This window comes from Falco rusticolus, chromosome 5 (genome assembly GCF_015220075.1).
Source record: "Falco rusticolus isolate bFalRus1 chromosome 5, bFalRus1.pri, whole genome shotgun sequence".
Taxonomy (NCBI): Eukaryota; Metazoa; Chordata; class Aves; order Falconiformes; family Falconidae; genus Falco; species Falco rusticolus.
In genome coordinates, this window is record NC_051191.1 from 35,501,333 (window position 1) to 35,514,061 (window position 12,729).

Here is a 12,729-nt window from a genome sequence, read left to right on the forward strand (position 1 = left end):
CTGCATGAACAGCAGAAGAAAAGGTACTTGCTATCTCAATGTCAAATTACAAGAATATTGACAAACTGAAAGAAAGAACTACGCTATAGATCTGTGCAGTTAATACTTTCATGGAATAGATCCAAGACTAAGGGCATTTTGCTCTGAAGGGGAAAATAACTAACAAAGTTACAGAGAATAGATCTACAAAGTCACAGAAGCAGCAACCATGTGTCATGTGTATAAATCCTTAAAGAAAAGAAAAGGCCTGTGAAACTTAGTGGAGGAGGAAGAATTTTTTTTTTCCCCCAGTAGAGGAATTAATGCATGAACTATAATTCAAATGCCACCTGTAAAGTTGCTATATGGTGATGATTGCACTAGGCAGGCGAAGGCGGCTGGGCTGACCACATCAATCTGCAAGCTGTCTTTCAACATGCCTTTGTCTTAGCTATGTGATAAATGCTAGATGTCTTCCATCGAACAAAAGTAAGCATAGTTTCAATTTAATCTTTACAAAATTAAGATACGTTATAGATGCCATCTTAAATGAAGTAAGTATCCTGGGTGTTAAAAGTAACAAAGAAACACACTCTGTTTAAGCAAACATGCTTTATAATTTTGAAATATGTCTTCAAATTTTTCAAACGTTTTGAAATATGCACACAAACCTCCCATAAGGAAAACTGAAACCTCCTATAAAGAAAATGGTATGTCATCAATCTTTACACATTTTATCAAACTGTAAATAGCTGATTTACTCTGACTGCTTTGTAAGTCTGACAACACTTTAGTCAGTTGTTTCTTTAGCACACTCAGCTAATTTGGCAGATATGGGGAAAGACAAAACCTGTATCTTTCTCATCATTAAAAGGTGGCAGCATATAGAAACATCTATTTGAATGGAGAAATTACACATTACAGACATAGAAAACCTAAAATAAATTGGTCACTGTGCATATTTGAGCATTTCATTAAATAGTGTAGTAAAAGTAGAACCTAGTGAATAGTTAAAAATGGTAAACAGTGAGGAGAAACACTGTAATTATTTTGTACCTTTTTGTCTGTTGCCTGAAGCTCTTCAAAAACTTTTTCAGAGGTCCAGCTTCAAATAGGAAAGAAAAGGCAAAATACGTTACCTTGAATATTCCAAACAGACTATACAGGATACTTTGTTGAGTGCAGAAACATAATTTCACTTAAAACTTACTTTGTTTCTAAATAATCTCTAGGCAGCTCTTCCATCTCCTCTGCAGTTATTACTGAAGTTCGGATTTCCTGCTCAACAAGAGTGTCCACCATGACTCTGAAATATGCCCAAACAGTATCTTCCCATGTATCACAAACTGGAAGAAGCTACATATTAAAAAAAAAACAAACACAAAACACCACAAAATTTGTAAGTGATGGAGAACTATCAGAATCTGAACAGAGCAACAGCAATTTACGATCATATTTCTGGGCACCAAAGCAGACTAACAACTATCTTCAACAGCAGCCTTTCCTTTATCAAAGCAGGATACGAAAAAAGTCCTTTCACTGAATAATGCTCTAGTTCCTTGATTATTTTATATCAAAGGTAGTCAATACAAATTGTCCTATCCTCCTTCCAGAGGCAGCATCACTCCCCCCTCTTGTGTACAACCTCAGGAAACCAGTCCAGATGAAGACTATCCACTTTTCTGCCCAATCACTTTTCAGCGGGTTCACTTGGCTTTACTAGTTTATGTCATGGTTGCACAAGTCTTGGTGCAGTAGCGAGTGATGAAGGGTAGGAGAAAAAGTACTGCCGCTGTGGTGATATGAAGTATTTTATATCCAGTTCTTCTCTGAATCTTGCTAGGCTCTTTCAGCAGTGAAACCCTGAGACAAGTTCCAGAGAAAACACTGCATTTCATGACACTTCTCTCTTACAGTAATTTTGAATTTACAGAATTTTACTGAAATTACTGAAGCTTCATTTCATTAAATGTCTCTGTGATGTCACAAGAAGGTAAGCATCTTCTGTTCTAGAAGTCTGTATAATTTTACAATGCTTTTTTTCTTGTAAAATAAGTGATTTTAAATTTCAATGAATAAAACCTGAAAACATTCCCTATTCCCCTTCTTTTTATTTTCTGCATTATCTTTATTTCTACTACATCATACCAAGATGGGGGTGGGAGAGAGGAATCAAGCTCCTGAAGTAGGAGCTTACCACTGATTACTGTAACAGCAAGAAAATTTTTATGATAGTTTGCAGTGTTGCTCACTGTTCTTAAAAATAAATAAATAAATACATTTAAATCAATTAGGAATGGGAGAGCGCAAAAACACCTGGAGGATTAAAACTAATAAAAAGAGAGAACTACTTAAAGATAAAAGTATATTTTTGTGAAGTTTACAGTAGAAAACCTATCGATAATGAAATTTCTGTACAGAACAATCTTTGGATAGAGCAACTCATCCATAAGACTATGCTGCATAAGCAGGAACACAAGAGCTATATAAGCTCTTAAATAATAGTAAACTAGAAAAGAAGTAAACCAACAACATTAGAACTGTTTGTACTGAAAGTCAGCAGGAATAACATTAAGAAAAGTCTACTGTGTATTTAATTAAGGCACGTAAATCCTACAAGGAACACGTCTACTAAAACAGCAATGTTTGCTATTGCCCTGCTTACTAGATCTTTAAAAGCACAATGTCCAGTAATTGCAGTATTTCTGATTATATCACTGTCACATATGAGAAAATGCACAGCTACCAAACACCACTTAACTAGGAGGCTTGGCATACCTGTTTGAGGTTTCCACTCAGCGCTGCATAGATTGCTCTCTCATATCTATTAAACTGCTCCTAAAATAATCAGTAAAAAATTATAACTTTTAATTACAAAGCATGTAAGTTTTCTAGTCACTTTATATTTTATTAGAGATTAATCTATTAGAAAATGTTGCATCTAACAGTTTCCAAGAAAAGCTGGAAAAATCACAGGACATTATCAGGAGCCAACACAGGAATAGCAAGTGATTTTCCCTTCACTGGCACCCCCTTGTAACTTACCAGAAAAAAATTATATTGACCTGGAAAGAAAGCAACATTTTTCTTTTCCCATTCAATTAAGTCAAGATGAAAGTCAAAGTTAGTGTCAGCAGTTTCACTTTCAACCAAATAAAAAAAAGCCAGACACTTCCGAGGCCTAAGAATTAGTGCTGATTATGTAGATTTCTCACTGCAAGACATAAATACGTTATTTCAGAAGTCCTCTTAGAAACATTAATTGCAAATCCTATAAGCAGCAAACAGAGCCAGTAGGTTAACTTAATATCACATTACAGAGTTTGGAAAAGTTCAGATTTCTATATCAATATCAAGCAAATCAGCATTATCTCACCTCTTCAGCCATACGCCAACAACTTATTTTCCAAATGCACCTGTATGGATTTCCTTGAACAGGCTCCAGCTCTTTTCCTATATGCAAGGGAAAAAAAAAAAAAAAAAAAAAAAAGAGGTGGGTGGGGAGACAACCAAAAAGAAGTGCTATTGAAAAATGAGAGAAACCAGTAACAAGAGAAAGCCTATTCGCTATTATTAAACCCAATTTCAATCTCTTTGGAATTCTTCCCAAAGCATTTTGATGCTTTTGACTGGACCACAAGGTGGCTTTTCTGGGAAGTTCAGTAAACGCACATCTTAAAGTTACAATATTTTGAAAGCTTAGCTGCTATCTAGCTTTGAAGAAAATAATGTTTTTGACCATAACACATCTACAATGTTTACATTTGGAAGACACAAGGAGAAAAGGAATTTTGTATCTTAAGGAATACAAACTTTTAAAAAACGTCACTACTTCAGTGCTGCTGTTCTGTACACACCTGCCTGAGGGCATGCAGCATGGAATTAAAACCCACCTAAGAGCAGGCTAGGTAGGTACACTCAAAACAAGGCAAGGACTGGTGAAGCATGCAGATAAAAGTAACAGGCTACCAGGATTTGAAAAGTAGGAAAGCATTAAACCCTCCAGACCTGGCTACGTACAACACTTCCACATGTTCTTAAATTCTTTGCTAAAACCTGCAATGCCCTAAGCATAAAGAAAAGTACTGTGTTATAAATAGGACCACGCGCAAGGAACCCCAGAACTAAGAAGAAATATTTTCAAATATTTTAAAAGCACGTAGTTTTCCTGCATTTACATTTGCTGAACTCCAGTCCTATTCTACCTTTCTGAAGCTGGATATAGAGTCCAACTTTGAGTCTGTAAGCAACAAAGTGTTTGCTAGGTGGTGGAAGTCAGATGTTGAGAATATACGGACTGAAATATTATATGGAGGTGGAGAAGATCTGACTGGCATACAGAGACATTTATTTCCTAGTGATTATGCTTGATTTTCAAAAAGAAAGTGACTTTATAATGTTAAGTGGATTCAGTGAACTCATACCTTCAACTAAAATAATTTCATATTAGTTTTTACACATTCAACAGACATGGTAAAATATTTTAGATACAAAACAGGCCCTTAAGGTGAAAAGAGTGAGCTATTTCTCTTTGCCACAGAGAGAAATCTTCAAGAGAAAGCCCTCTGCCCTATTTTTACATGTGTCTCAAATGCACTTTGAAGTAGATACCTCCATTTATGTTGGGATCATGATACAATTTCCATCCTTCCAAAGTTGCAGCTCTCCAGGCCTGACCACATCGCTTGCATAAGCGCTGTGCCTAAAAAAGAATTGATTTTCTCAGCAACAGACTTCAAGGCAGGAAAACCATCAGTTTCTCCTTTAAAAATGTGAACGCTATTGTAACAGTTTATTTGCGTGGAGATGCTACTATGCAAAAAATAAGCACAAAGAATATTAAATTCAAAATTACTGGAAGATCTCAAAGTAAATAAAACAAAACAATCATTGGTGGGTTTTTTTTCACTAAACATTTTGCTATAAATACTGACTGAAAAAGTAATGTGAGAAATATGCTCTCATCTTTGCTAGTTTAAAAAGCTTTAGGCATCCTTCTGATCTAAACGTTTAAGGTGTCATCTTGTTGCTTAGATATATAATCCATCTCTTCACACAGACATCTACTTTTCCAATTGACTTTGCCTTCCAAATCCCTCATGCACTTTTAATTAAAAATATCAATCCCACCTTTCCCATAATGATATTCAATAGTCTGTGTGCTAGTACAAACAGGTTTAATTCAAAGCTATTTTGAATAGCATGGAAAGTAGCACAGAAACTACAAAAAAAGCTTGCCTACAATTCTTCCAATCCTATACCCTAAAAAAAAAAAAAAAAAAAAAGAAAAAAAAAAGAGTCAGCTAAAGATTATGTAGTGTTCCAGGACTGATAAAACAGTATGAGAGAAACTGCAACATGCAGTCTTGGTTTTGTTTAGCTAAATCTTTTTCTTTTTACACTAGAAGGCTGCACACCTTCAGCTATTTTGGGAATGGTGACAAACACTAAAATTAAAGAACAGACAAGTTGTTCTAGCTTACCTGCTGTGTATTAAATGAGTAGAGGTTCATTCTTAATTCAAAGTTAACTCAAAGTATTTTATCTTACTCTTTCAGTAGTGAATAACCCACTTCATACTTATCACAGTAGGGACATCATCACAGCAAATGCAGAACAACTGATGCTGCAAATTTATATTCATATCACCCTGTAGCAATGTGCTCATGTGCCCGTACTATCAGAAAATGAATAGATGTAGACCATATGGGAACAGAATACTAGCAAGTAACCATATTCCTAAGTCTAAGGTCTTGGGCACAAGAATCTGAAGTCCCTTTCCCGCCCCCCTCATTAATGTCTTTATATATACATACAGCCAATTATAAGGAATCAGTTTCCAGCTGAGGCCTTTAGACAACACAAGTATTTACATGATTAAATCATGAAAGCCACTTCACAACTGGGAATTGTTATTCAGAACAGCTTTAAGACCAAAATTGCCTGGATGTTACTCAGCTAAGGATTAATGCAAAGTATATGCATCATATATTCTCTAAGGTGGGGGAACAAGCAGACTAACAGTGAAAGAGATAAGGGAGAATAATAATGTGCTTTCTAGAATACTCAGATAAATTTTATCAGAGTTCTCACTGCTGAAGACCCTGCCAAACAATAAAGGTAAGAAAACAAAGGGTAGAAAGCAAGAAAGAAAAGTTATTTTAACTAGTTAAGAGTAACTGCTGTAAAAAACTGTTTCTTCTGATGGCAGTATTAGCCTATGGAGCTGGTGCACTGGTCCCCAGCTCTCAGTCCCGGGACACACCTCCAAATGTGCCATTGCAAACGTTCATACAAGGTGATAAAAACAGGCCCTACTCTCTCCCTCAACTCCGCTCACAGCATATATCCAAGGGAACATTAGAGGAGCTGAACAATGAAGTTTGCTTAATTTAATGCTATTTCTAAGAAAAGCCCTCTCTCTCTCATTAAAATTGCAAGCACGTTCCGGTCTAATATCAGAATTATTTGGGGTGGAAAGCACCTTAAAGACCCTGAACACTTCCAAGGATGGGGCATCCACAGCTTCTCTGGGCAACCTGTTCCAGTGCCTCACCACTCTCTCAGTAAAGAATTTCCTCCTAATATCTGATCTAAATCTAGAAGGAAGCCTGTATGATAATCCACTGATCATTATAAATGCAGTTAGAAAGATCTTTGAAACATTCTGTGTGTTTGTCTGACGTTATTTAATATCAAGCCTCTACAGTAAAAAAAAAGTCAAGCAACAAAAAACCCCAAAGATACATCATTTTTTCCATAACATCTATTCTACACTCCAGATTATTTAACTAAATGCAAGATTTTATTCAAATACTAATTTAGCAGTCCATCACTGTCAGAACTGATAATATATTGAAAATTAAATCATTACAAACCAAACTTAAACTGACATTTTAGTACACAGCTTTTCATTAACTTTAATAGTAAGATCTAAAATGGGTTAAGCTAGTTAACGCAGATACTACAACTTTCTGCAGCTTACCTCATCTGTCATTCCTGCTCTGATGAGAGTGAAGAGATACTTCAATAACCTTGCATCATCTTCTCGGTCCAAATCATCAAGTGGCAGTTTCTGTCTTATAGGAGCATCTGGATCCTGCAAGGAAATAATTCACCATCCACCCACACAATGCCTATATGCATCTTCCAATGATTTCCTGCCCCGTTTTATAATTTGGCATAATTTTTTCACATTGGCCCAATAATCTGTACAACCCATGTAATACCTAGCATGATAGCTCCCTGTTTTTCCTCTCTCATTTATTTTATTCCTGTTCTGTCACTGCTTCTATCAGAAGGAGCCATTGCAATTTCTCTATATTTACTCCACCACCTTGTTTTTTGCCCTGAACTTCTCATCTTCCAGTTCTCACCTTCAAACATCCTTTCTCCTTCTGCCTCTCTACCTATCAGACTGTTTCTCCTCCTCCACCTTCTAAGAAGGCTTTTCACAACAGCTGTACTTGCTTCTGTGTAATCCAAACATTTTCTCAAGCCAATCAATACCTCAGATCACTCCCCAATTTAATTAATCTTCTATGACTGCTTTGCTGTCACTGAGACAGTTCATTACCTCGTTCTACTGGACAGTCCTTTTCCTTCACTCCCCTCCTATTGCTTTTACTAATATAGTAAAATTATTAATAAATCAAAGTATTAAATTAATAAATATAAAAGTAATAAAGTAAAATAAAATTATAGAGCTCTCAAGGAATCCCATCAGGACTTGGTTTCATTGTACTAGCTACTGTGTAAAGACAGCATGCCCCTATATGCAAGGGCTTCCAAACAGTTTTATAAGCTTTTCTGGTTAGGAACATGAGTTTGTTTCAGACATAAAAAGTACCAATAAAGACATTTAGTTCACCAAATAGACCACAGGTACTTGTGATGGGGGGTGGGGTGGGGTATGGAAGTGACTGCTGAAAGAAAACAGAAGTTCACCTATCCCAAAACAAACTCCAGAGGTGTCCTGCCTCATAATTTCTGTACTAATATTCAGATAATTCAACTACTTTTGGATAGTACAACTACCTAAAAATTGGTGGAAGGCTATGAAAACATCATATATGCTCTCTAACCAATTCTGAAACCCAGCCTTAAACCAAACCTTATTTTAAAATAATACTTACCAACTCTGTTACCAAAGCTCGAGAGCTTCCAATGTATGTATTTAACTGTCGCTGCTTCAGGGTATGTAGTGTGTTCTCCCTGAAAGCAGTGAAATGTTTTTCAGAAAAATGTTTTTTTGGCAAGCATCTTTCAATAAAACACAAATATTGAAATGTATTTTTTGTTACATGGAATACAGTTACAGAACAGACAAACTTGGTTTGGTTGGATTATCAATGGTCTGTGCTACTGTTGTGAAAATGCAACATTTCACAAGTAGTACAGTATTAGAATCAATTCACATATCTTCAGTTTCTTTCCAAAGCACCCATTATTTCAACCATTCATGTATTTAACTATGAACTGGTTTCTGCATGAGCAAAACTGCTCATTAGCATTCACTATAAAGTCAGTCTGGGACAAAAATTCAGCTTAGGATGAACATGTGGTCTGAAAAGTGTGATCCACTGGCCATTAAAAGCAGGTTTATTCTAGGTATCTACCATGAAAGGTAGGTAGTCTTTGGTCTTTTCTGCCATAAACCCCATCACTGATAATAAAGATGACAATAACAGCTTCTAGTGAAGGGCCAATGACACAAAGTGATGACAAGAACTTTAACAGGCAAAAATTAAAGCCAGACAAAGAAGTGACCACCTGATAAACACGTAATAGAAATTGTTTTATCCAGCATAAATAACAGACAGATCAGCAGGTGACCATATTTTACTGTGTCTTATTATGAAAAATAATAAGTTAAAGATTAAATTAAGCTGCTTTGATGGTTTTTGTCCCATTCTTGCCTCCTCAAATGCAGTAACTGACTTTTGAGAAGATATACTTCAGTAGAGGGGTAGGAAATATTAATTTTTACATCTATTTTTTCTTTTTTAAAAATCCACTTTTTCAGAGCAATTCTTTGTCTGTGCACCTTACACTTTATGGGAGCATGTATACAATCAAAGAAAGTCTAAACTCACCAGTAGACTGATTTTGCATAAAACTCAATATTATCGGAGAAGTCCCCAATTTCATCCTTGGCAATACTCTCTAGCCAATCTACCACCAGCTGGAATAAAATTAAATTGCATTTTTAAAACAAACAGGTAACAAATAATATTTTAATTGCCTTCCTCTCATCTTGGACCTACTCGTTATCTACATGGTAAGCAAAGGTGTACCATGAAGACTATTCCACTTTAACTATCCAATATGAAGGTTGTTTAGGTGCTTGATCTCTTATTTCTCACTAGATGCTGCAGTTACTACAGTGCTACTTAATAATTTATTAATCATCATCAACAGTAACAGATGCTCCAAATGGGAATAGCTCTCAGCCTTCCTAAGCCTCTCCAAGCTAGCCTGAAAAACATTTCTGATCTTTAGAGACTAAAAAGCTTTATTTTTACACATACAAAGAATAATACATTTCAGTGAATATAAAAAAATAAGTATTAGAAACATCTTTTAAAAGTGTGTAGAACATTAGTGTTATAAATATTTGTCTACTGACCTATTTCCATTCTCATCTTACAAACTTCCCATCATACCTGGCTTTGTCGAACAAGTGAATCTTTCTGAAACAAGTTGTCTACATTTGTTTTTTCACTAGCAGTTAAAACCTGTTTAAGAAAAAAATTATTATTACTACTTCATGGAAAAGAAAACTTGCCACAAAACCACAAATACCAAACTGCACGCACACTAACTCATGAACTTTCTACAAGTTCGTTATGCTACATCTCCCCTACCCCTTCTTTAAAAATGGATGACACTATGCATTTGTTTTATTTGGGTGATCTTTTACATCCAGTGACACTAAAAACTGTAAAAATAAGACTCCAAATATAATTCACAAATGTATGAACACAGAAAGATTCTACACAGTAGATCCATTGATTACACTGACTGCACTCATATTACCCTAAATCCCATTTATTACTGCATATATAAAAAAATTTACATTTTTCAAGATCATATGCACACTTAAACAAGTGAAGAAAAAACCCCACCCAAACCCCCCAAAATACCCCACCCAGAACCCTGATCCTTCTATTTGCTGTCCTGCATTAAGTTGGCCTTAAATAGACTTGCAATAAAAAAAGAACAGAAGATGAATTTTCCTAAAAAACACAGGTAGAAGGATATTGGGTTTTGGCACAGCAGTGTTTAATTTAATAGCAACAACGTAGCAGTGGGAATCCTAGAGGAAACTATTATATGACTGAGAAAAAAGCAACTGCAATCATAAATGTTATAAAGGCAGAGTCAATTTACTTATTGTTGTTTTCCTAAGCATATTCTGGCAGCAAAGGCTGGAAGCGCTGTATTGACACAGACAAGACGACTACGGCTGAAACAAGAATGCTAAAAAATTTGGATTTCTTTTCAGATAAATCGGAATCATGATTGCAAAGCCTAGACAGCTTGAGACTGCATGCTCTCCTTTTTGGCAAAGCAGAATTATCTCTGACCTATGGGAACATTACAGCTATGGATGTAACTTTTAAAACGAAATAAATAGTTATTTCTAGTTGGTTTTCCAAGTGTATGTGGAATACTTAATAAAACATGAAGTACAGTGTATAATACTTTTTTACACTAGCATTTTCTCTTTAGAGCTGACTATTTAAATTCACTTTTCACAATATATGAAATAATTTTAGTATCTGTCTTGATAAAAATCATATCAGTCTCTTTTTATTCTTTCACTTCTGAATTTTGAGTGGCTGCAATACTGAGATTGTAAAAACAAAATACAAGCATTTAGCTTGTATTTAGAACCATGGAATGGTTTAGGTTGGAAGGGACCTTAAAGATCATCTAGTTTCACACTCTCACCCCCCCCCCAACATTTAGCTTATTTAGCTTCTTACATCGCTTAAAAAAAAACCACCAACAACCAAATAGTCCAAGCTTACTGTGATATCAAATGCAGTTTCATCTTCCAGTGCAGACTGTATTCTGTCTCTAGAAATAAAAGTGCAAAACGCTAATGATTAAAATAAGCTAAGAAAATTCAGCAGAATGCACAAGTGAAAGTACTTAAAAATACCTTTGCAAAAATGTTCTTTTAAAAAATAATAGAAGTTGCGAAAGTAGTAAGAATAGGCCTGTTTACAACTTTCATTTCTGTAAACAGATAATAATTAGACATATCAGTACCTAGTTCCATAAACAGATTATTAATAGGCACTTAATTGTTTCACTCTATATCTACAACCTCATAAAAAAAATATTTCCAAGAAAGTCAGCTCAGTGCAAAAACATAACATGTTTTTCAAAAGAATTACCTATAAAGTGAGGACAACAGTCTCCAAGTTACCATCTCCTGCTTGAGAAGCCACAAGACACTGGCAGTTTTTGAAAACTTTTGCTGTCCAGGAGTTGCCCGATAAACTATTTTCCCTAGTATATTCACCTGAGGTAAATAAATTTATACATAGTTAATATTGCCCATCATTATATTTTTTTCTAAGCCATTACAGCAATCTCTTCACTATCCTGAATGCTTTCAACAACCAAGTTTGATTACCATCTCTTCAAAATAGGTAGATGATACTCCACATCATCAATTCCCTTAATTATTAATAAAAATAATATTAACACAGCTAGAGGCCATAAACCAAGAGAGTAGCTTTGTTTTGCAATGTACCGTAAAAACCTAGGATAAAACCAGCTTATGTTGATCAATTTAAAAGCACCAGAAGACTGGGAAGGAGAGAAAGCAACCACTGGGGAAATAAAACCCCAACTCAACAAACTAAAACCAAACAACCAAAATCCCCAACTTTTCTCCCATATACATCACTATCAAACAAAGTCAGTCCTACTGGTACTTGCGACAGCATTTATGCATTTATCAGTGCCTAAAAGATACTCTTTCCTTTCTAGCTCTGTTAAACGAGGAAACTCAAACTGTGGGTTACCACAGAATTCACAGTATCAACAAAAAGAAACTAATCTTTTCCTTTATTTGTTATGAAGAAAACTTAGACAATAAAGTCTTCTCGAGTACCCAGTTTGTCAGGCATCAATATATTAATCAGTTTTCAAGTGAGAGGTGGACAACAGGTTTGGAGAAAAGAATGAGGTGTACCATCATGATGCAAGAGAGAAGCATGATCTCTGCTCCCTTCTATTACTTCCCAGCAAATATGAAAAGAGTTTGTGGCTGCTAGGAGCCACGAGGCTGATCTCAGAGTACAGCTGAGAGACAGCATGAGAGCTCAGGGCTGTCCCTCCACCCCCATCCCAAGCCCTGTCAGCAACATCCAAGCCAATCCTTGGAGCAGCATCTTTCACTCTGCTTTTGTAGGTCCTTGGCAACAGCCAACTCCCCCCAGTTCCACATGGCTTAAAACAACCACCCAGTATTCCATGATCTTGTAGATAGTATCCATATTCTCAAACAGGAGGAATGGAACAGACTTTCTTTTCCATTTCAGCTTGGAAATTCCACCATCTCACAAAACAATACATTTCACATTTATTTTCCTTCTCTTGTCTGCTTCCCACTTGGGAACACAATTGTGGTATGTGTCTCATTAAAGATCTCAGTGTTCTCCAACTCAGCCCCAACAACAAATTTGCACAACACAGGGTGAGCAAGCTCCTACCAAGAATGCATTTTAA

General features: G+C 35.7%; 1 protein-coding gene across 1 annotated transcript in view; it reads right to left on the minus strand.

Annotated features, from left to right (window-relative positions):
• NUP107 (nucleoporin 107) overlaps positions 1-12,729 on the minus strand; it is a 32,058-nt gene that overhangs the window by 8,234 nt on the left and 11,095 nt on the right. The window contains exons 7-17 of the mRNA XM_037389237.1: positions 11,388-11,515; positions 11,016-11,064; positions 9,645-9,716; positions 9,075-9,163; positions 8,115-8,193; positions 6,965-7,078; positions 4,591-4,681; positions 3,356-3,432; positions 2,758-2,817; positions 1,190-1,335; positions 1,036-1,084 (exon numbers count right to left, since the gene is read on the minus strand). Of these exons, the coding sequence (XP_037245134.1) occupies positions 1,036-1,084; positions 1,190-1,335; positions 2,758-2,817; positions 3,356-3,432; positions 4,591-4,681; positions 6,965-7,078; positions 8,115-8,193; positions 9,075-9,163; positions 9,645-9,716; positions 11,016-11,064; positions 11,388-11,515 (954 nt within the window). The remainder of the gene's footprint in view (positions 1-1,035; positions 1,085-1,189; positions 1,336-2,757; positions 2,818-3,355; positions 3,433-4,590; positions 4,682-6,964; positions 7,079-8,114; positions 8,194-9,074; positions 9,164-9,644; positions 9,717-11,015; positions 11,065-11,387; positions 11,516-12,729) is intronic.